General features: G+C 36.7%; 1 protein-coding gene and 1 pseudogene across 6 annotated transcripts in view; both read right to left on the minus strand.

Annotated features, from left to right (window-relative positions):
• The window catches only part of ODF2L (outer dense fiber of sperm tails 2 like), a 170,050-nt gene that overhangs the window by 104,701 nt on the left and 39,403 nt on the right, over positions 1–25,946 (minus strand). For 5 of the 6 annotated variants that reach the window (XR_006584457.1, XR_006584459.1, XR_006584460.1 and 2 more), the window contains exon 15: positions 4,659–4,813. Coding sequence is in view for 1 of the 6 variants with exons in the window: in XM_045036132.1 (XP_044892067.1) it covers positions 4,772–4,813 (42 nt within the window). In the remaining 5 variants the exon portion in view is untranslated. Of the gene's footprint in view, positions 1–585; positions 4,814–25,946 lie in introns of those variants that run through there. The other variant, XM_045036132.1, reaches the window with a different exon arrangement.
• LOC105260828 lies at positions 15,947–16,813 on the minus strand (annotated as a pseudogene).

A 25,946-nucleotide genomic window follows, 5' to 3' on the forward strand; every position in this document is an offset into this window, starting at 1 on the left:
TAGTTGATGTGATAAATTTAAGGCCCGTTTCATATTTCTGCTCCTCTTGAATCTTGCAGCTCTCCCAGCAATGATCACCCCCTCCTCACTACCAACATTGTATCTCGTGCACACCTTTACAAAGCACTTCTATAGTAAATTACAAGAATTTGTTTATATTTGAAATCTTCGTTTATATTTTAAAAATCTAACACCTAGCTCAGTTGGACACCTAGGGGTGCTTGATATATGCTGAATCAATTAAGAGCCTTAACAGCAAGCCCAAGCCCTTCACTCCTGACTCCATCCCATGCCGGCTCAGTTTAGGTTTCCCTCTTCAGTTGTGGCCAGCAGCTCCACCCATTCTTCCCTCCTCTTGCCAGAGCTGTGAACCCAGCTCATTGTGTGGGGCAGCAGCATCTCCCCAGATCTCATCCACCCATTTCCATGCCCCTGTTCTGTCCTGTACCCTCTCAGACACATCCTGGAATTTAAAGGTATGAGCAGAGGAAGACAAGGAGGCAAAAACAAAACAAAACAAACCACAAAAGGGTTTCAGGAAGAATAGTATGATAGACAATGACAAATGTAGCACAAGGTAAGAGAGAGGTTGAAGTGCCAAATGTATTGAGCCTTACCACGCTCCACTTTCAAGCAAGTTGTAAAGAGTAGACAAACCAACAAGGCAGATGAATCTTTTGTCCTTTTGGACCTTGCATCCTACCATGCTAACACAATAAGTGAACAAATAATGTAATCATAGCTCAGAAGTATGACAAAGGGGAAGAAGAGGGAGATAACATGAAGATGTTACCTATAATAGTAAACAGTTACTTATAATTAATCTTAAATTACTGCTGTATATCAAGTCTTGTTCTAAATACTACATGTGTAGAATATCATTTAATCCTTACAGCAATCCGAGGAGATAGGTGCAGTTATTTCCTCAATTATAGATGAGAAACTGAACCACGGAGGGGTTAAATGATGTTTCCAAGGTCACAGCCCATGCGTGTTCTGGGGAAAGCCTCTCTGAGAATGGATATCTGAGCCAAGACCTGAGGGATGCTAATGACCCAGCCAGGGAGAGAATCCCGGGCTACGGGGAGAACAAGTGCAAAAGCCTGGAAGTGGGCAAGGGTTTGGGGGACTCGAAGATTGGAGAGGAGGCTGGTGGGGATGGATGATCAGGAGTGTGGGGGCAAGTGCAGGAGATGAGGCTGACAGGGAGCAGGAGCTGATCAGTTGGCTGGCACGTTGCATGAGGAGGTGGCTGGTGAATCTGGAGTGACTTGAACAGCTGCAAAATGGAGCTATGGGGGCAGAAGTTAGGCTTAGTGGGTTGAGGAGAGAATGGGAGGTACAGAAGTAGAGACAAACATTCAGAACTGCTTAAAGAAACCCTGCCTTAGAAAGGGGAGAATGGGTGGTAAAGAGAACCAAGACGTGGGGTTGAGAAACCTTAAATATGTGTAAGTGCTGTAGAAAATGAGAAGTTTAAAACATAGAAGAAAGGAGAGATGATTTTCTGAGCCAGTTCTGAATGTGCACTCAGGGGCTGTGATTTAGGGCACAGCGGAGGATTTAGGGTCAGACAGGGGAGGGTCAGCAATTCCAGTGTGACTGGAGTGATGGAAGGAAGGAGGAGCTGGATGCATATAAACTTATAACAGAAATGGAAAAAAGCTGGAGAGCTAGCATCTCCTTCTTCTATTCTGTCTACTTCACAGCTGTGTCCCACTCATCTGATTGAATACTCATGTCCAAACTTTGCTAGAATTAAGGCTGACTCTTACTCCTCTTGGACCTTGTCCTGGTCCTGTGTGCGCACTCCCAAGTCAGGCTCTTTCCGTAGATGACTGCTCCTGGCTCCTTCCCCGCTGACCAAAATGTGTTCAGTACAACAAAGTGCCTTGTGTCTATTTTCCTGAGACCTTGGAATACCTAAAGTCTTAGAATGGCAGTAATATACACTCAAAAATTAAAAATAGCACATGAGAATTTATCTCTTCATCAATGAACTTTGTGACAAATGGCTTACTATGTTTGTAAACCTCACACCATGAGATGACACCAAAGAAATTCCATAGCTCCATTATCAAGGAAAACATTTCTGTATTGGGTGGAGTGAAATCCTATGAACAATCCCTTCAGGCAGCATTGATATCGTCAACCTAGACCGAATGGGATTATAGATTCTGACAGAAAATTCCACTGGTGCAAGACATCAGTGCAATGTGTTCTATAAAGCTCTTCTGATAAAATGACATGTTCATTCCAAAACACCTCCCACAGCTTATTCATCTCTTTTGAGAAAACTGTAATGGTTGTGTCTCTCCATTACTAATAAAGAGAATAAGGACAATCCACATAGAAAAGGATGGGTTACTTGCACTACTCAAAATGAGTTTTCTATAACAATTTACTCAGTTTTGAGAAGTAAATTCTTTCTTCCTATGAAAAGGCTGAAATTGTTGACATAACAATTATTAAGAAAATTTTCTCAAACTTTCAGGTGTGAGATCAGTAACATCTGAGCATCTAACATATTAAATGGTGATTATAGTTGATAACATTGTATTATATAACTGAAATGTGCTAAGAGAATAGAACTTAAATATTCTCATGCACACAAAAAAAGATAAATATGTGAGGTGACAGATGTATTACCTAGACAGGAGGACTCCTTTCACAATGTATTCGTATATCAAATCATGCAGTACACTTTAAATACCTTACAATTCTATTTGCTAATTGTAGCTCAATAAAACTAAAAAAAAAAAAATAGTAGAATGATTTATATGCATCTTTCCTTCTCCCCCATCCCACCCTCAATTTTTTTCCCCTCAAAAAGTAAGCTCTGTTGGGCAGGAAAGAGTATGCACTCTGAATTATTATTATTTTTTAAAGATTGTATGTACAGAAAAATTTTAGAGTTAAGTACATTGTACTATACTGTCTAAACATCATATAGGTCAATCATAGTATTTTTCTATCTAAAAACTCACTATTTTAAACTAAATATCCTAGATTTAATCTAAATATTCTGTTTAAATTATTCTTCAGTCACAAGAAATAAGAGACTTTACCATATTAGTAGTCTGAAGTATGAACAAACAGACTATCTGGGGATTGAGTGGAACACTCACGAAGGAAGAATATGAAAAGTTAAAAAAAAAAAAAGGCAGTCAGGAGCTCCAACAAAATGGCACATTTTTCTAACAATTCCATTGTGAGTTTGATCAATGTTTCTCATGATAAGACGTGTAAAGCCCTAAGTTACCTGCCAGTTTTATGTTATCAGACATCAATTGATTCTGTTTCCAGATTTTTGCGTTACAATTGAATCTAAGAAAAGAAAGCTGGTAACTACTAACTGTTAGGTTTTGTAATGTTTTACTATTAAAGAGAAAGAAATAGGAGTTGTATTTAGTTGTATTGGGTATTGTTAAAACATAAACTGAGGTATATTAAATATTTTAAGAACTTATTTGAGCAAATATTGTTTCTAATTGGGTAGCACCAAACAGGAAGTGATTTAGGAGTGCTCCACTGACAGGAGCTACCTGCGAGACTTTTATAGTGAAGAGGTAGAAGAAAGCAAGGAAATTGCCTGACTGGCTATAGGTGAAGCATTTGCTTTATTAGGAAAAGCTTAATTGGTTGGTTGTGATTGGTTGTCTTCAGGTTTTGACTTCTTAACCCGGGAGGCATTTAAAGGCTTTCGTTTTACTTTGCGTACACTAGGCTGCTAAGGTATTAGAACCACCTCTAATTGCCGCCTTGTTTAATTAATGTAACATTATATATTTTTAGTTACAACTTACCAGTTAATTTGAGATAAGGATGAAAACTAGGGTATGGAGACATCACCATACATGGCTGATTTAAAAAACCAGAAAAGAAACATCTGACTTAGGAGATCCTGTGTAGATTCCCTACTGGATCTAACTCAACTGACTGAACATTACTTTGCTTTCATAAACTTTTGGTTGCCTATGGTTTTTCAAATAAAATGACCAAAAAATGCGTTATTACATCCATGTTTTGGCAATTATTAGTTAGGGCACTAACTTCAGCTGTAAGCACAACAACTGAAAGTGGCTTGAGTAATTAAGAGAGCTAACTCTTTTGGGTAATAAATTGTCTTATGTGAGGCTGTCAAGGACTGCAGCTCCAGATCATTGACAAACCAGGGTCAGTCCTATCTTTCTGCTCCCCCATGCCTGGCATGTGGCTTTTCTCCACATGGTCATGAGATGGCTGCTATACTGCCTCATGCCTCATCTCCCATCAGGGTCAGGGGACCTTAATTTATCCCTTTAAAAGAGCAGTTTCAAAGTTTCATACAATGACTTACATACTACCAGCTAGAATTCGGTCACATGGTCACCTCCAGTGGGTAGTCTCTTAGAAAGTTGAGTATCCTAGCTTTCAAGCCATTATGCAGAAAAAGGCAAGAATGAAAGATTGCTAATGGCTTTTAAGCCACCCTGTCTGCCTCTGTGGTCAAGGGGGATGAGGAAGTTTGTAGAAAATACAAATAGGGCATCCAAATAATTTTCTAAATCACAGAGAACATTTCCTTAAAAAATACTGACGTTTATAAGTATTATTGGTGGGTACTACAAGGCTGATCTTATTGATTTGGGGAGTCAATGTAAAAATCATTTACTTACCAGTGAGATGGTTTCTCAATGTGCTGTGCTCCTGTCATGATTTGACTTTGGGCTGACCTCAAATTTTCCAAATGCTTCTATTTAAACTCTGGCCACTCCTAGACACTCAAGCTTCAGAATAACATAGATCTCAGCCCCATTACTCCTTTCCCAAGCTGTATCAGGAAAAAAAAAACAAAAACGGGCACTGCAGGTTTGTATAAATCTCTTAAGTATCAGCTAGTTAGGGAAGCAAGGTGTTAAATGGTCCCACTTATATAATGATTCTATATATTAGAATCAGCTAGGAATCCTTTAAGAAATTCTGATAAACAGATTTTTAAGAGCTCTGTAGATAATTCTTACATGCAACTAATGCTGAAAACTACTGCATTAGAAGACGGAAAAAACTAGAAATAGCATGGAAAACCTTGATCAAGTTATTGAGCCTCTTTAAAAAAATTTTTTTAATGTTTATTTATTTTTGAGACAGAGAGAGACAGAGCATGAACGGGGGAGGGGCAGAGAGAGAGGGAGACACAGAATCTGAAGCAGGCTCCAGGCTCTGAGCCATCAGCCCAGAGCCCGACGCGGGGCTGGGACTCACGGACCCCGAGATAGTGACCGGAGTTGAAGTTGGACGCTTAACCGACTGAGCCACCCAGGCGCCCCTATTGAGCCTCTTTAAGCTCAGTTTTCTCATCTGTTAAATGAGTTAAACCATATAAACAGTTTCGTGCATAACACATAGTAAACACTTAATAAATATTAGTTATTGTTTTGATGATGCTAATATATATTTTTTAATGTGAAATTTATTGTCAAATTGGTTTCCATACAACACCCAGTGCTCATCCCAACAGGTGCCCTCCTCAATACCCATCACCCACCCTTCCCTCCCTCCCACCCAATATATTTTTGAAAAAAAAAAACAAAAAAAAAAACATTCTGAGCAAATGGAGTTTTTCCAAGGCAAACAATAAACTATAAGAGCAGAGATCTTGAAGATAGCAAAATTGGGTGTTTAAATCCCAGCTTGGCCACTTACTAGTTAATTTGACATTGAGCAGGTAAACCACGTGATCTGTCTCAGTTTTTTCATCTACTAAATATGAATAACAGCTATTTCTCAGGTTTTGAAGATTAGAAGATATCATGTCTGCTAAAGTGTAATTTTCAAAAAAGTAAAATCACAACTCTTACACAAATGTAAAACAGACACGTACCAAAGATTTTACTCAACTCTTCAATTACTGAGGGAACAGATATGATGGCAAGACCTGTTCAATGAGAATTTTACTTACAAAGATCTACAATCTACCAGTCAAAATTCATTTGCATTGATGTGAACAGAATTATTTGCATTGCTATTTGTTTTCACAATCTGACAGCTACCCCTGGAAAAGACAGCAGGAATCTTGCCCATTTCCAAGTCCTAACATGCAGTTGAAGCACACGGCAGAGTGTACCCACCATGTATTAAGTACTGATTAAATGGTGGTTCCAGTTCTTGTTATTGTTGGGCAATATGATCATTTACCTAAAGAAAGCAAAGCAAATCAACTAAATGTATTAAGACAGATTAGTCATTACTATGACACTTAAGTATTCATGCTTTACATTCCTCTCACTACTATAAACATACCAATGATAGATGTTTTTATGTAAAGAAAAGTCACGGTCATATTCAAAAGTAGGGCAATAGATAATCGGTAGCACTAAGCAGGAGCTGAGGCCTCAGGCAGCCCAGCGTTGGACTTCTGTGGAATGACACAGTCAGGTGTCCTTACTAAAGCTGGAAGCCAGGACAGTGTTACTCTTCACCAGCTTAATGACTGGATCTCTCTGATATCTCCAATCACCAAGGGACAGAAGCCAGAACCACCGACTAAGATCACGCCTTGGGCTAGAGGTGTAGAGGCAACCAAAAAACTGATAGACTGGGAGGCTTGGAGAAGAGGAAGATGTAAACTCCCACATAAAATAAGTCATAAAACTAAAATTTCAAAGAAAATGAGGAAAATTAACACTAAGAAAGGCAGCAAATAAACTTAATCAGAGTGTTAATAATAGAGAATATGATACGGCCATTAATTGTGGAATATTTAACAACATGGAAAAGCATGTTAAAGGAAGGAAAACATGTCAAGGGGAAGTCAATGTTTGTTTGCTTTTTTTAATGTTTATGTATTCTGCAAGAGAGAGAGAGAAGGGGAGGGGCAGAGAGAGAGAATCCCAAGCAGACTCCTTGCTGTCAGCTCAGAGCCCAATGTGGGTCTCAATCATGGGTCCCTAATCTCACAAATCATGAGATCATGACCTGAGCCAAAATCGATTCAGATGCTTAACCAACTGAGCCACTCAGGTGCCCCGGGAGGTCAACATTTTTAAGACCAGTCTGCTCCTTGGCCACTAGCCCTCAGCTCCGTGTCTATCCTAAGTTTTTCTCCCATTGCAGGGAACTGGAAGTCTGCATACTCCAGTCTCTTCCATACTCTCTTTCCAGCTGTATCTCAGAGAGAATCGGTGATGGGAGACACTGGCAGAGACTGGGAATGAGAAGGACTTCCTGTTGGAGGTAGCTCCGACAAACACGGCAGGGCACCAGGCAACCTTGAGCCCCTTGACAAGCAACATGGTTTGGACAGCAGGATTCCTGGACTCGTGTAACATCAGTAGGATTTTTCTTTTAATTTATTTTAATTGTCGTTTTCTTTCCAGTCAAGCCAAGAACCTTAGAAGAGGTTCTATATTAAGAACATAGCCAAGGAAGTGTAGGATTGTCAATGTGGTTGTTTTAAAGTTAGCCTCTCAGGCATTGTGATTGAAACATAACCCTGATGACTTCCACAGTGTAATAGAATGCTTCACAAAAGGTTGCTGAATCATGGGATGTAATAAAGTCTGCCTAGCTTCATTTTCAGTGCTGCAGAACTCCCCGCTTCCTGTAAGTCAGCTGCAGTTAGGTTCCAGCAGCGTCAGGAGCACAGTGGCTCCTGAGGTCTAGGCAACAACATCTACCTTTCTGCTGCTCCTGTCTTGGGCATGGTAGCAGCCTCCAGCCTCCAGCCAATCTTTAGGTGAACACGCCTTCCCTTTTTTGGTCCTTCATTTCCTTGGACATACTTGTAACTACTTTTCTGTAGTATGTTCACTCTGGGTGGACACTGACTGATAGAGCTGGCTTCACCAGCAGAAAGCAGGTAACATTCAGCATTTTTATATATGCTGAAAACTCTGAGGAACAATGATACTTAAGGAACTGTGAATGCCAGTAGGAACTGACTTGTTATGCTAAATAAAGTAAATAACTTACACACTGCAAATGTAGATACATATCTATAGAAGGAAGGCCAGTTTTCTTTGGTTACTAGAACTGCAGGTGATTTTTATGTGGTGAGAGGACTACAAATGCTGGAACCAGCTTCATTGGGCTCAAATCCCAGGTCTTCTACCTCCTACGTGTGTGGCCCTGGGCAGGATTTTTAACCTCGCTGCCTCAATTTCTCCAAATACCAAGTGGTTGAAATAATCTCTCAAAAAGTCACTTGAAGAAAAAAGCCAGTAAATGAAGTTAAAGAACACAGGAAAGAGCCTGGTGTATAGTATTATATAAGTGGTTTTCCCAGAAATCAATTTTGAAAATCATTTAAATTTTCTCATTCTACTAAAGGATATATATTATAATCGACCAGAAAATAGGTCATACAAAAAGAAAGATGTGGCATTCCATAAAAAGAAAGTATAAGTCATTTTAGAGATACTGTTAAATTTTTAATTTAATTTTTACAGTGTCACAGGGCTTTAGAAGCCATATCCTATTAGAAGCCTATCCTAAACCAACGCTTGGAGATTGTGGGAGGGGACTTCATGAGGGTGTGAAGGAGATGGGAGTTGTTGTGGACCACCTTGGAGACTGGCTAGCACAATCTGGAACGGGAAGGTCACTGTCATGCTTATTGCCAAACTAATTTTTTCACTGAGCCAGTTAGTAATGCATGCAACTAAGAGTAACAGGAACCCCAGCAAAAAAGTGATTTAAACAAGAAGAGGTTTATTTCATGCCACAAGAAGTCCCAGAGTAGGGAGTTCATACCTAGTATGGTGGTCAAGGATGCCATTGACCTGGGTCAACAACCAGGCTCCTCCTGGCATTGAGCTGTAGCACTCTTAGTGATGACAACAGCTCTAGCAGATTCCCTGGCAGAAAGACACCATGTGGCACCAGTGACCTTCCCTTTACACCTCATTGGTCAGAATCTCAGCATGCAACTTTTAGCTGCAAAGCAAAATGGGGAATTGCGTTTTTAGATAGTCCAGTCTCTAGTGTAGATGAAGGCAAGGAAAAACAAGGAAAACTGTGTTGATTGAGCCCACATTTCCTAAGTTCAGATTTTGAACAGTGCATTTACCTAAGGTAGATCATGAGGCAGTAAATATTGGAGCTACATTATAACATAAAAAAGTATAGGGCTTTACATGTAAGAGGTTCTTATGAACTGTTTCTTGAGTTAATATATTATATAGTATTAGGTATTTAGCATCTCTTATAAGCATTAACCTTATACAAGCATTTCCTAGAATGACTTTGTATCGTATTTGCATTCATTGAACAAAACAGATTTTCCATTACTAGGAAGCAAAAAGAGTAAAACAATACAATAATTTTATGTAGTTTACTTTCTCTTAATTTCAGGGTTTGCATTACAGGCTTTAATCTGTGCATGAAATGCCAAACCCAGCTCCACTCAGCTCAGTGTTTCTCCTGCCACCCACTGTGCCTCAAACCTTTTCCCCTACCCTATAGATCTGTCCTCACATGTAAGTTCTTTTTCTATCACTGTTCTTCTTTGTTCAGAATTTTCTTCTTTAAATAACATAAAAATAAAAAGCGATAGGGCAAATGATTAAACACATTCCCTTTAGAAAAAAAAAAATCGATGTTATAAGAAACTTTGTAAAGGAAACAACCCAAAAAACGAACTGCATTCTGAAAACACCATGAAATGCCAACATAGCATTTTTGTACTTCAAAAAAATGTCTTCAACTTTTATGCCAAACTTGACTTGAAAATTGAAGCTGTTAAAAATACACACTTAATTTAGTAGCTTTTAATTCACAGGGCTTTTTCATGGGTGGGGTTGCAAAGTGGTAAGTTGAATTTTGCCACAGAGGAATATACTGCCTCTGTACAAGTCAGACTTTTTACTAAGAATAGACTTGTGGGATGCAGGATAATTAAAAAGTGCTTGGCATAATTGAAGTTCTGGTGAGGAAATGATTAAAGTCATGGCCTTGCATGTTGGGTGTATACAAACTACTTTAAAACTTGGATGCTGGAATGTATGGCCTTAAAAGGATTGCATTAAGATGAAAAACATAAAATGCCACTGATAAACCATACTTTCATATTTAAATAGAACTGAAATCACTAAAATTATATATTGATTTTTACATGAATAGTGAAACTTGCTACACCTATTATAATATAGAAAAAAATGTCTTTTTTTTTAAAGGGTAGCTTATGCTTTTACTTAAAATAGACAATGGAAAATAAATTACAGAAAAATGTTTACTTGGCCGTTTCAGCATTAACTAACATTTTCAATGTTATTCAGTATCTCTAGCTTTGTGGGTCACTAAAATTTAAAAGTATTTAAAATTAAATCCTGTTATTTATGGAAGAACCAGATACTGTTTCTTTCTTGGACTAAATTACTTAAAGAATCAGGCTTTTTTTTTTTTTTTTTTTTTTTTTTAATGGTTGAGCATTACGAATAGGCAACTATTAGCAGTGGCTACTTTGGGGAGTGGAATCCACAGAGTAAGAAGCAGTTGAAGTAATACTTTTTAACATCATATTCCTTAGTACCATTGGAATCTGCTTTTAAATAAACACTATTACCACCATAATTAAGTTATTAATGGTAAAATTAAGTTGAAAACCTTACTGAATCAAAATCACTTAAGAAACTGAAAAATAAGGCATGAAAAAAGAATTGCCTTGACTGAAACTTAAAAAATACCTTCACATATGATATGAACTAGTTTCAAAATAGACTGGACCTAGATCGGGAATTATCATCTTAAGATCATACAGGAAAACTAAAATGATAACATTTTGTTTTGTGTTATAGTATTTTTTAAAATCTATCCTAAAAATCAAGAAACCTCATATTCCTTATTAAATATCAGTTGACCCGTTAACAAAAAGAAAGACCATCTTTTTCATAGTAATTTTGAGGTCTCAAAACATGCTTTAATTACCAGTTTCAGGGTTCCCAGGTTAGGTGTGAACCCCATGAAATAAGTTAAAAATAAAAAAATATAAATTTAAATGATTATTTTACATATGGCCACAACATTAGTTTTTATTTTAAAGTAATATTTATAGTGCACTATTATAAGACCAACAAGTGGTTTTATTATCAGACTAAATTATCCTATACTAAATTATTAAGGACTGGGAAGGGGAGAGGACAGAAAAAGTAGCAAACTCCTATCTCCACGAAAAGGCATTGAAACAAAAATAGTGAAAGAGGCACAAATTATCAGGCAAATATGAAGAAAAGGTGTGTAAAGGTAGCAATACATACACTATCCAATTATAATTCAAGACAAAAAGGCATAGAAAATGAAGCCTATTTAAGTAGTATAATTTATAATACATCAGCTTTGTGACTACCCACAAAAGATGAAAAAGTGAATGGCCTAAGACCATCACTCCTTTTAAAAGGAGTAGATAATAATATGCAAATAATAGCATCAAATTTTGTAGAATAAAAATAATACATGTAGGAGGACAAATGATCAGAAACACACATGCAGTGGGAGACTTTAACATACATCAGCAATAATACGACAGATAAAACAGACAAAATAAGGAAAATTTACAAAATTTAGAAAAGTCATAATGAATCAATGCAGAAGAATAACAGAATTAGAAAATCACCATTTTAAGATTCCCTAGTGAAAATAATGGATCTTGGCAATGATTATCAATGGCTGCCTAAAAGCATTTGGTAAAAGTTGACATAATTCTTTTCAATGAATGAAGCAGTCTGATATCACTTGAATCCACAGATCCATTTTAATGGTAATAATGGTAGGAAAACCAGACATCACGTTACTCTTAATGTGATGCAATTGTAAGAGTATACAGTATCCACCTATGACATATTCTTGCCAAAAAGATTTAAAACTGAATTCAGTCAAGATTTTAGACCTAACTACTGTTTTACAGAAAATACAGAAGATGCAGAAACATATTAAATAATGCCATCAGGATGTAATCAGCCAAATAGACTATAAGAAACTCTGTGGGGCAAATGATCCAATTTATTCTGTAAATAAATGTCATGAAAGGGGAACTATTAGATATTCAAGAGACATGTCTACCAAATGCAGTGTGTGAATTCTGTTTGGATCCTGATATGAATAAGTCATTCGTAAAAAGACATTTTAAACACAAATTATACTCAATAAAAGTACAGTGTTAGCTATTAATATTGTTAATTACAACCTTATACTGCCTATTTAAAAAGGCAAGAGTATCGATTGGAATACTAACAGAATTAATTAGTAATATAACTAGAAGATAAAAATGATACTTTTCATATATACTATTAATCACTAATAAGAAGGTGACAATTCTTGATCTATACCAAAAAAATCCAAAATTCTTAGAAATAATTTTACAATGAAATATGTGTAAGCAGTTGGAAAACTGTAAAACTTATACTGATAGATACAAATGCCTAAATTAATTGAGAAACGGGGTTATTGATACCTTCTCCTGTTGCCTTAATAATCATTAAACATTAAATGTGCTTTAACGCATCTTACAGTATACCTTGGTTCCTTATACTCTTATTAATCTACTAATTAATAATGTATGCAAGTTAACTTTATTATTTGTTTATTTTAGTAAAAATGTCTCTTTTTACTTAGGAATCCCAAAATCATGAACTGAAGTATATAGTTACAGAATGATCTCATTATTAGCAGTTAAACAGAGAATCGTAATTGGATCCTTTGCCTTTAACAATTTGGGGTTTGCTAATTCATTTGTAAACTTTGTAGGACTGGGAAGTTACTGTAGCCCATAAAGTTTCATTCTTTTTCTGCTATGTTCCATTTATAAGGCTTCTACCACCAGCAGCAACCTGATAACTCTAAACCAGTTTAGGGAATATTGCTGTCCTCACCATTCCAGTATTCTTAGTATTTACAGTGATTACATTGTCCATATAATGTAATTGTGGCAGGAATTAATGCCATCACCATAGGCCATTGTTCTCTCTACATATTTACCATACCATAAAAGGACATCACATTGAACCAATCAAACTTTAATGTGGGAATGCATTCTAATAAGGCATCATTCCTCAGCTAAGTATCACAGTAAATTCTCAACATATTCCTGGTTCAACTATTTATAAATTAAATAAAACATTTGTTTGTGAAGTAGACCTAAGTTTACATTTTTATAAACCAAAAGATTTTCTAAGAACTGCAGAGGATCTTTATTTATCAACTGTAAAATACTAAGCTATCCAAAGACTTAGAATTTAAAGAGTTAAGAAAATAACAAATAAACAAAAACTCAACCATACATGTCATTTTGTTTCAGTCATTTTCCCATTGCAAATAATAACTTTATCTCAGCTATTACAAAACCAACTATACTGCACTCCTTACAATGGAAATTCTGTGTTCTTCTGGATGAGGAAAATCTGTAATACAGAGAAAGAACAGAAGAGAAACAGGTGGCAAACAGGCAAATAAGTTGCTAATTTATGTTTCCAATTAAAGGCTATAAGTAGTCTAGATGAGCCATGGAATAGAGACACAGAATGAGGAAGGGTACAGGGATTCTGGCACACCTACATATCATCCCAGATCCAAAAGGCATCTAGAGTTAGTACTAGTTCTCTGACAAGGGGTGTGAGAAAGTATTCACAGGGTCTTTCATAAGAGAAAGAGCAGAAAAGATGAATGAATTTATTAAGGCAAAGGGTCTCAACCAGTGCCACACATAGGTTGCAAATGTGAAAGTATTGATCTCAACTTGTAAAGTGGAGTGATCTGGCCAAGACCTATACTGGCAAGAGCTCTGGGCCAGAAATTTCTAGCTATTAACATCCTCCTCTATTTACTATAGTTTGACGTTTAAAAAATATTATTTTCCATATGTGTCATGGTTTGGAAAAGGTTAGGAAGCTCTGTTGTGTGGGAAGAAAATAGATCTTAATCATCTTTGTATGTTCAGTATATGGTAGCTATGTTTTGTGAGGGGGCAGTTACCAATGCTGGACATGGCTAGAAACTGGGAGTTCAACCTTGGCCCCTGGGAGAAGACTGTTTCTGGGGGTCATAGAAAGCAGCAGAGCTTTAGTGGTTTGTGGAAAATGGGGGGCAAAGGGGTGGAGACTGAAGGGTGGCAAATAGACAGCATGTTTCCTCATCAAGCAATTTCTTGAATTCTGAAGCCTGTGTGGGGTAACTGGCTAAAATCTTAACCTGAAAACCTGTGAACAGAGCAGAATTACCTGCAGTCATCAGTGCTTAAGAGGAAAACACCCTCACAGTCTCAGTTCAAATTCCAAAACAGATATGCCACTGGAAAAGGGATGACCAGAGGTCATTACCTGATTGGATTAAAGTAACCAGCCCATCCTCACTTCATCTGCTTAAAGAAAAAAGGTAGACCCTCTCTGGCAAAAAAATTAGTCATCTTTAATGTCTACAGCTCTTTAATAGAAATAAATTTGGAATAAAACATATTTTATATAGAAGAAAAATCAAAGGAGAGAAAAAGGATAAAACAAGTAGTCCTAAGAGGGAAGTATATAGCAACACAGGCCTACCTTAAGAAGCAAGAAAAATCTCAAATAAACAACCTAACCTTACAACTAAAGAAACTATAAGAAAAAACAACAAATGAAGACTAAAGCCAACACAAGGAAGGATATAGTAAAGATTAGAGCAGAAATAAATGATAAAGAAACTAAAAATAAATCCAAACAATAGACCAGATCAATGAACCAGAAGCTGGCTCTTTAAAAAAAAATAATAAAGTTGATAAACCTCTACCTAAACTCATAAAAACAGAAAGAAAGAAAGAAAGAAAGAAAGAAAGAAAGATAGAAAGAAAGAAAGAACGAAAGAAAGAAAAGACTCAAAATCCGAAATAAAAGAGAACAGAGAACTGAAACCATAGAAACACAAACAACCAAAACCAAAGAGATAAAATTGTAAGAGAATATGATGAAAAACTATATGTGAACAAATTAGACAACCTGGAAGAAATGGATAAATTCCTAGAAACATATAAACTACCAAAAGTGAAACAGGAAGAAATAGAAAACTCAAACAGACCAATAACCAGCAAAGGAATTGAATAATCAAAAAACTCCCAACAGACAAAAGTCCAGGGCCAGATGGCTTCACAGGTGAATCCTACCAAACATTTAAAGAGTTAATACCTATTCTTCTTTTATTTATTTATTTATTTATTTATTTATTTATTTATTTTTTTTTTTGAGAGAGAGAGAGCATGTGAGCATGTTGGGGGCAGGGAGGCAGAGAGAGAGAGAGAGAGAGAGGGAGAGAGAGAATCCCAAGCAGGCTCCACACTGCCAGTACAGAGCCTGATGTGGGGCTTGATCTCACTAACCATGAGATCATGACATAAGCCAAAGTCGAGGGTCGGATGCTTAACCGACTGAGCCCCCCAGGTGTCCCACCCCATACCAAACTATTCCAAAAACTAGAAGAGGAAGGAGAACTTTCAAACTCATTCTGTGAGGCCAGCATTACCCTGATATGAAAACCAGATAAAAACTCCACTAAAAAAGAGAACTATAGACCAATATCCCTGATAAACACAGATGCAAAAATTCTCAATAAAATACTACCTAACCAAATGCAACAATATATTTTAAAAAATCATTCACCGCAATCAAGTGGGATTTATTCCTGTGTTGCAAATGTGGTTCAATATTCACAAATCAATCAATGTGATATATCACATCAATAAAACAAAGAATAAGAACCATATGATTATCTCAATTGATAATCATTTTCTGTTATGCAGAAAAAGCACTTGACAAAGTACAACATCCAATCATGATAAAAACCCTTAACAAAGTAGGTTTAGAAGGAACTACCTCAGCATAATAAAGGTCACTTTGAAAAACCCACAGCTAATATCATACTCAATGGGGAAAAACTGAGACCTGTTCTTTTATGGTCAGGAACAAGACAGGGATGTCCACTCTCACCACTATTTTTTTGCTTTGTTTCGTTTTCTGTTTTTACTTTTATTTGCATGTATTTTATGCAGAATTTACTCCCGGGCCATCAGTTTTTGTTTCTTCAGTTTCTTCTGGGCTATCTTTTTCTTCGGTGCAACCTCCTCTTCTGGTTTAGGAACAATCTGCTCTTTTTCAGCAAAGATCATCTCAATGTGGCAGGGAGAACTCATGTATGGGTTAATCTGACCTTGAGCCCTGTAGGTTCTACGCCGCATTTTTGGGGCTTTGTTCACCTGGATGTGCTCAATGACCGGGAATCTACATCTAAACCCTTAAGTTCAGCATTACTCTCTGCATTTTTAAGCATGTGCAGTAAATATTCAGCACTTCTTTTTGGGCCACCGACCCTGTGTCCTGCCCCACTGTTTGGCCTGGGCACACCTACCAACTCCACCATTGTAGCATCAGAATGGCACACATTGATTCTGCAAGTGACATTTTCAGATACTTGGTGGCTTTTTGGATATGCATACCCTTGATGGCCTGGGCAGTTTCCCATGTGTTCTTAAAGTGAACACAAAAATTTGAACCTCTTGATTTGCATGATTTTGTCGGGTTTTCTGGGTCAAGTGAATAGTGAACCATTTTCAGAGATCACCTCAGGCTGCTTAAGGAAAGAGCTCTCACTACTATTTTTTAACATAGGACTGGAAGTCCTAGCTGCAGCATATCAGAAAACAAAAAGAAATAAAAGGCATCCAAAATGGCAAGGAAAAATGAGACTTTCACTGTTTTTAGATGACATCATACTCTATACAGAAAATCTGAAAGACTCCATCAAAAAATTGTTTGAACTGATGCATGAATTCAGTAAGTCACAGGATATAAAATCAATGTACAGAAATCTGTTTGCATTTCTACACACCAATAATGAAGCAGCAGAAAGAGAAATTAAGGACTCAATCCCATTTACAATTGTATCAAAAACAATAATATACCTAGGAATAAAACTAACCAGAGGTGAAAGATCTGTATTCTGAAAACTATGATACACTGATGAAAAAAATTAAAAATGACATGAAGAAATGGAGAGACATTCCATGGTCACGGAATGGAAGAACAAACATTGTTAATGTCAAAACTACCCAAAGCAACATACACATTTTGTTAATTTTTTGTTTTAATTTATTTATTTTGGAGAGAGAGAGAGAGAAAGACAGAGTATGAATCAGGGAGGGGAAGACAGAGAGGGAGACACAGAATCTGAAGCAGGCTCCAGGCTCTGAGCTGTCAGCACAGCGCCCGACGCGGGGCTCAAACTCACAAACTGTGAGATCATGACCTGAGCCAAAATCAGACGCCCAACCGACTGAGCCATCCAGGCACCCCAAGCAACATACTCATTTAATGCAATCCCTATCAAAATACCAACAGTTTTTTTCACATAGCTATAGCAAACTATCCTCAAATTTGTATGGCACCACAAAAGACACTGAATAGCCAAAGCAATCTTGAAAAAGAAAAGCAAAGCTGAAAGCATCACAATTCCAGACTTCAAGTTATATCACAAAGAAATCTGTAGTGATCAAAACAGTATGGTACTGGCACAAAAATAGACCTATAGGTCAATGGAACAGAATAGAAAACCCAGAAAGGAGCCCACAAGTACATGGTCAATTAATCTTCAACAAAGCAGGAAAAAATGTCCAATTGGAAAAAGTCTCTTCAACAAATAGTACTGGGAAAATTGGACAGCTACATGAAAAAGAATGAAACTGGACCACTTTCTTACAGAATACACAAAAATAAACTCAAAATGGATTAAGGACATAAATCTGAGACCTGAAGCCATGAAACTCCTAGAAGTCAGCACAGGCAATAATTTCTCTGACATCAGCTATAACAACATCTCTCTAGATATGTCTTTTGAATCAAGACAAACAAAAGCAAAAATAAACTATTGGGACTACACCAAAATTAAAAGCTTCTGCACAGCAAAGGAAACAGTCAATAAAACTAAAAGATAACCTACTAAATGGGAGAAGATACTTGCAAATGACCTACCCAATAAAGGCTAAGCCCCCAAAATATATAAGTAATTTCTACAACTCAACACCAAGAAAACCCAAATAATCCAATTAAGAAAGGGCAGAAGACATTAACAGACATTTCTTCAATGAAGAAATATAGATGACCAACAGACACATGAAAGGATGCTCAACATCACTGATCATCAGGGAAATACAAATCAAAACTACAATGAGATATCACCTCACACCTGTCAGAATGGCTAAAATCAACAACACAAGAAACAACAGGTGTTGGCGAAAATGTAGAGAAAGGGGAACCCTCTTGCACCATTGGTGGGAATGCAAACTGGTGCAGTCAATCTGGAAAACAGTATGGAGGTTTCTCAAAAAATTAAAAACAGAATTACTATACGATACAGTAATTCCACTACTGGATTTACCCAAAGAATAGGAAAACACTAATTCAAAGGGAAACACGCACCCCTATGTTTACAGTAGCATTATTTACAATGGCCAAAATATGGAAGCAGCCCAAGTGTCCATCAGTTGATGAATGGATAAAGAAGATGTGATGTACACATACAATGGAATATTATTCAGCCATAAAAAAGAATGAAATCTGGCCATTTGCAATGACATGGTTAGAACTAGAGAGTATAGTGCTAAGTGAAGTCAGTCAGAGGAAGAATTATATTATACCATATAATTTAACTCATAAATCAAATTTAAGAAACAAAACAAATGAGCAAAGGGGAAAAAAAACAGAGAGGGAGGCAAACCAGGAAATAGATTCTTAACTATAGAGAACAAATTGAAGGAAGTGGGTGGGGGAATAGTGAAATAGGTGATGGGGATTAAGGAATGCATTTGTTGAGATGAACACTGGGTGTTGTATGGAAGTGTTCAATAACTATTATTGTACAACTGAAACTGGTATTACACTGTATGTTAACTAACTAGAATCTAAATAAAACCTTGAAAAAAGGAGAGAGAAAATGTCATAGAAATATTAGGGAAAAAATGGATCGAATAGAAAAAGAAAAAAGACCATTAAATCTAATTATGTTAAAAATTAAATATAAATAGGCTAAAATATATAAATGAGGATTGTCAAACTGAAAAGGCTGCAAGCAAACAAACAGAATATATTTTGTGGTTTACAAAATAAAATATAAAGCTATAGAAAGGTTGGGAATAATAGGATGGAAAAAGATATACAGTTGACCCTTGAATAACATGCAGGTTAGGGGCACTGACCCCCTGCACAGTCCAAAATTCATGTATAATTTTTGACTCCCCCAAATCTTAACTATAGCCTACTGTTGACTGAAAGCCTTACCAATAATGTAAATAGTCAACACATATTTTGTATGTCATATGTATTATGTATAATATAATGTATTTGTACAATAAAATAGGCAAAAGAAAATATTAAGAAAATCATAAGGAAGAGAAAATACATTTACAGTACTTTATTTATTGAAAAAAAAAATACCTGTGGACCCATGCAGTTCAAGCTTATGTTGTTCAAGGGTCAACTGTCTATGCAAACACTAACCAATGAAAGCTGGCATACCTATACTAATATCAGACAACATACTTTAAGGCAAGAAGCATTATTAGAGATAAAGACATTTAATAATGATAAAAGGAGTCAACTCATAGGAAAACATCCCAATTCTAAATCTGTATGCAACAAACATAGGTCAAAATAGATACAGGAAACACTGACAGAATTAAAATGAGGAATAGAAAAATATACAATAATGATGGGAGATTTTTATACACCTTTACTCTTCACAAATTTAATATTATTCAGGGAGATAGAGAAAATTGCCTGCCTGCCTTAGGACACTGCCCCCATAACTAAAACTGACAAGAATGTTTTTAAGGAAAAAAAAAAAATAACAGACCAAGCTCTCACATGAACAGAGAGGTAAAAATCATGAACAAAATATTAGCAAATTAGTTTAATCCAGCAATATACAAAAAAGATAATATAGGAAGAACAAATGGGTTTTTTTTCAGAAGTGCAAAGATGGTTTAATATTTGAAATCAATTAATCTAATTAACACTATTAACCAAAAAGAGGAAATCATATAGTTATTTTGAAAAATATATTAAAATAGCAATTCATAAAATCCAATATTCATTCACATAATTAAAACCCTTAGCAAACTACGAATAGAAAGGCATTTCTTAATCTGATAATCTATCTACAATAACCCACAGAAAACAGCATACTTAATGAATTAGTGAAAGCTATTCCCTAAGATTTCAAAGAAGAAAATAGTATCTGCTGTCATTATCTCTATTTAAAATTGTATAGGAAGTCCTATCCAGTGTACTAAGGAAGAAAGATAAGAGAAAGACATATGATTAGAAAGGAGAAATATGAGTCTTTATTTGTAAATGATACGATTGTATACAAAAAAAATCCAAAAGAACATATAAACTATTAGAATTAAATTTCATCAATATGAATGAATGAATATAAGGTAAGCATATAAAAATGAACTGTTGCTATGTCACAACATATATATAAAAATAAAATTTAAAAAATAATACTATGGATAGGAAGATCAAAAAATCAAATACCTAGGCCTAAAAAAATATGGGCAAGGCATTTAATTGAAACTATAAAACATTACTGAGAGATTTTTCTAAAAATTCGAAGGGAAAGGATATACAATATTCTCAAATAGTAAAGATGCGGGGGCTGGGTGACTCACTTGGTTAAGGATCCGATTCTTGATTTCAGCTCAGGTCAGGATCTCACGTTTCAGGAGATCAATGCCCCACCTTGGGGTCCATGCTGAGCATGGAGCCTGCTTGGGATTCTCTCTCCCTCACTCTCTGCCCCTCCCCGCCTCTCTCTCCCTCTCTCTCAAAATAAATAAACAAACACTACAAAAACTCAGAATGAAGAAAGTAAAAAAATAACTCACTAAGAAGTCAAAAATATTTTATATGTCTATCTCCAACAAAGATTTGAATCCAGACTTCATTGTATACTAACTACAACCTAACTTGACTTTTTTTTTTTAAAAGAATGGGTAACATCTACTCATTTTTTTTAAGTTTATTATTTATTTTGAGAGAGAGACAGAGAGAGAGAGAGAGCATGCATGCGTGAGTGTGGGAGGGTCAGAGAGAGAGGGAGAGAAGGAAACCCTGGTTTCACACTGTTAGCGCAGAGCCCCATGCAAGGCTCGATGCCACAAACCATGAGATCACGACCTGAGCCAAAATCAAGAGTTGGATGCTTAACTGACTGAGCCACCCAGATGCCTCCTAACTTGACTTTTAACAAGATAAAAAAAATTTAAAATAGGGCCACCTGGCTGGCTCAGTTGGAAAAGCATGTGACTCTTAATCTCAGAGATGTGAGTTCAAGCCCCACTTGGGTGTAGAGATTATTTAAACTAAAAAAAAATTAATGCAAATGAATAGCAAATAAATAGACATATAGGAAAATAAACAGCTTCAGGTATTACTTGAACTGACATCAACTAAATATTAGAAACAAAAGTATAGCACTTCTAAAATTGTGAACAAATATTAATATTTACAATTTCAAAACTCCTTGTAATTTTCAGAGCATGTTCACATTCCCACTTTACAGTTTTAACTAAAATTGAAAGATGGCTTGACAACATTGCTGTTCATTTGAATGTCGAATGACAAGATTTAAGTGTTCTTACTAGGTGCCAGGCATTGGCTAAGCAATAGAGTGGCATAACAGAAATAGTTCCCACCAGCATCTAATTATTACCTTAGAATAAATGCCTAAGTTGCAAATTACTGTAGCAAATGGCATAAACAATTGTGTTTCAAGAACTGGGAAATTTTTCATGGCATTTGATACTATAATTTATATCTAGGCATTTATCCTAAAGTAAGAATTAGATGCATGATGAAATTCACTGCAGAAGAGTTTGTAACAAAGAAAACATGCAAACAACATAACTATCCAACAGTGGAGCAATAATTAATATATTATGGTATCTCCAGAGATAAATGGAACAGTAAGTCCCATGAGTACCACGTGAGAATTCTCATTTTACCCCATCTTTTCAAAACTAGGAATAACCTTTTTAAAATTACTGTAGGGAAAGATGAGATTTGTTTTCATTTACATTTCTTTATGACTAAATCTGAACATCCTGTAAACATATTTGTTGGCCATTGGTATTTCTTATGACTTGTGTGTTTTTATCCTTTGGCCATTTTATCTGATGGACATTTGCATTTTATTAATTTGTAAGACCCGTTTATATGTTGAGCAGGAAAAAGAAAAGTATAGAAATCTTTGTGTCTACTATATTCTCAAGGGTTAGGCTTGGTGTTTTAATAGGAGTCAACTCATTTAAAATTAAAATTCTTATCTCTTATTTTAACTTTATGAACACTATCAGAAAGGCTAAAATAGAATTCTCAATAAGCCAAGTTCAAAATACTAAAACTCAAGTTAGGCTCTTGGCATGGAAATGAAAATGTATGAAGTTTTAAAGAATTAACTGTGCTCATCTGTGGAAATAAAACAAAATATTTTAAATATAAAAAAGTTTTAGATAGTATTCAGGTGACATTCAAGAAGTTTTAGTTACCATTAATTACACAAATTAAATTATCATTCTAATATGCCTTACCATATTAGATTCAGATGCCCTTTCTATTCTGTTCTTTTAAAAAAATAGATTTTTTTAAGTGATAAAGCTTTAAGTGACTTTAAGCTTAAGTGATAAAGCTTAAAGTGACTTTAAGCTTGCAAAAAGTGGTCACAGTTTGTAATTAAAATATTTATTTAAAATAACATATGACAGCAAGAGGCACCTGGGTGGCTTAGTCAGTTGAGCGTCTCACTCTTGGTTTCAGCTCAGGTCATATCCCAGGGTCGTGGGATTAACCCCGCTCCAGGCTCCACATTAAACTTGGGAGTCTGCGTAAGACTCTCTCTCTCTCCCTCTGCCCCTCTCCCTGGCTTGCACACGCTGTCTCTCTAAAATAAAAATAAAATAAAATAAAGTATGACAGCTAATCACAGTTTTAATTTTTCTGGTTTAAAGCTTAGTGTGTTGTCAATATTAACTATCTAATAACAACAAACGATATGGAGCACTTATAACAGTCCTTCTTCCCTCTAACCCCACCCCAAGCCATGCCAAAGAAAGAAGCAAGATACTTAATTTTTTAATATGCCTGAACTTTCCAATTTCAAGAAAATCTTAAATTTTAAGGAAAATTTTATTTTTAATATTTTCTTCTCTTGTGGAAGTGTTATTGAAAAGCACCACAACAGTTGTAATGTTAAATAAATCAAAAACAGTAAGTTATACCTAGCACTTAAGCAACTATCCAAATTCAGTAGTATCAGAAGAAAAGACAACATATGGGATTTTTATTAATTTTTATTAAAAAACAAACATTCTTCTTCAAACTACCTGAAGCAACCTATTCCACCTCCCTGACTTACTCCCAACTCCCTCCCATTCACCACTGTAGCCTATGGGACACACATGTGATTATAAACAAGGTCTGCATCCTGAGTCTCTTCAGACTCCACCTGCACATGAAAGGAAACCTGCCGCCTCACCCAGGAAACTGCTTCCCCTGCAGACTGCAAGAGAGAATGCTATTCATTCTTCTGGACTCTGTAATTTCCATACCTTTCCATACCCCTCCTCCTACCTTGAAGTTCAGAAGTAATGGCAGTATCACCATCCCTCCACCGACCTATCCATCCAACAAATATGTACTTAGTGTACAAATATGTACTTAGATTTAACAACCTTTAAAATCCAGTGAGACAAATGCAAAATGACCAAATAAAAAATTGCCAATTATGAAAGAAAAGAGTAGGAAGCTATGAGAAAATGAAGGGGATCTAGTCAGGCCAAAGTAGGAGAAAGAGTATTTCAAAAGAAAAAAAAGGAGTGAAGGTGGTCTTCGGGGAAACCAAGTGCATCTGGGCATAGAGGGTGAGGAGGAGAGTGCTGGAGAGGGTGAGGAAGTGGGTAGAGCCTTGAGGCCATGGACATGAGGGCCAGAACATGCAAGGCCTTAAGGGTCAGGTTGAGGACTTTGGATTTTATTCTAAATGCAACCAAAACCACCAGGAGAGTCTTAAAACATCCACTCCTTATCACAGCGACCTACTCATCTGCCCACATTTAACCGGGATGCTTGCTCTTCAGCTCTACCCCAATCCCTTCCGAGTTCTAGATGGCTTCAACGTCTATGCCTTCTCAGTTACACAGCATCCTGTGCTCCGGTGACCTCCACTCCACCTCAAGCAAACTTCTCCCTTTTTCCTTGTCCCAAACTATTCCACCTATGAAAATCCAATTCCAGTATTTCATTCTCAGACCAGTCCTACTCTTCAACCTCCTACCAGTCCTACTCTTCCACTCCCCAGCATGCCTGTCCTCCAACCTTCAAAATTTTTTATTTGATTAGCCAAAAATTGAAAGTAGTTCAATCTCATTGGAATAGTGAAAACTTAATACTATTTCCTCCATCCCTAACAAGGCATGTAGGTTTCTCTACACCTTCCTCCATGCTCATACCAACATATGTGAACTCATTCACAAATAGAGATGCTTGATTATGGAAAGTGAATCATACCAAATACATAATACTGTCACTCTTAAGGCTAAACATTTTATAAAAATAAAAACTATGAACAAATCTCAAGCCAGCAGATACAGATCGCATTCTTCAAGTTGCCTTACATTACGCTAGGTGCACACACCGCCAGTGGTTCCCCTCCAAAGGGAACTTTCGCTTGTTGTCTGGTGCAATTTGCTAAGCCCTGAACACCTTGAAGTGGGCTCTTCTGTGGAGCAAAGTGCTTCCAATGTTGGTAGTTGAGGAGAACTGATGCTCGTGACTGAAAACATCTGGGAGAAGAATGGTTTTTCTCAGCCCTTCAGCAGAGGGTAGCAGGTCTCAGGCCATAAGAACTGAAGCCATCCACCTTTCACCACCTGGTTTGCCACTGCCCAAGAAATGTGCATGGTGGCCTGCTGGCAGGTATTGAGGGAACCACCACCATGAGTAGGCGAGGAAAATTAAAACTCACTTATGGGGTTTGGAAAGAAAGACGGCCAGCAGGACAGAAACTTGAGATTCCTTCTGTAGTGGAACCAATGGAAGAAACAGATGAGAATTTTAATGAAAATATAACGGAATTACAGCACAAAAAACAAAAAAACAAAACCCAGTACTTTCAGGAATTAAAAAACATGATTTATTAATTAGAAATTCAATATCCAACAGAAAGAGAATGACTGCCCTTGAGAACCACATTAGTGGTCAGAAAAGTCAGGTGGAAATACCTCACAAAAAACCCTGTGACAGACCCCGAGGGAAAAGGCAAGTCGTGCGGAGATCAGATCCAGGAGACAAAACAAGGAGGAGGAAAGGAACATGTGGAGAGGTAATAATCACATAAATAATGGAAAACAACTTTTAGCATTCAAGAAAGTCTTGAGTCCCTGAATATCAAGGATAAAGAGGAAACCCTGCCAGGCTGTCAGCACTGTGGGACAAGGACTTTGTGGGATGGTGGAAAGCTGGAAGTAGAGGTGCTGCTTAGGGACACCAGGGCACTGACTCCGGGCCTCCCTAATGCTGGGTTTGGTTCACGCACCAGTAGAGCCCAACGTCTATACTTCATGCATCACATGGAAACATTAAGCACAAAGACTGCTAATGTTCTTCTAGGGTCTGGCAAGCTTCCTGTTGTCTTTTGTCACTAGCATCTTAGGACCAGCCTCAGAGACTCCACGGTAGTCATTTCCTTCCACAGTCTATCTGAAACATTGCAAGTGCTATTTTTTTTTTCTTTTTTTTACTTATTTTTGAGAGAGCTTGCAAGAACATTAGCGGGGAGGGACACAGCGGGGAGAAAGAAGATCCCAAGCAGGCTCCGCACTGTCAGCACAGAGCCTGATGCAGGGCTCAAACTCACAAACTCTGAGATCATGACCTGAGCTGAAATCAAGAGTTGGACGC

The sequence above is a fragment of the Felis catus genome, chromosome C1, assembly GCF_018350175.1.
Source record: "Felis catus isolate Fca126 chromosome C1, F.catus_Fca126_mat1.0, whole genome shotgun sequence".
In the NCBI taxonomy this organism is placed as follows: domain Eukaryota; kingdom Metazoa; phylum Chordata; class Mammalia; order Carnivora; family Felidae; genus Felis; species Felis catus.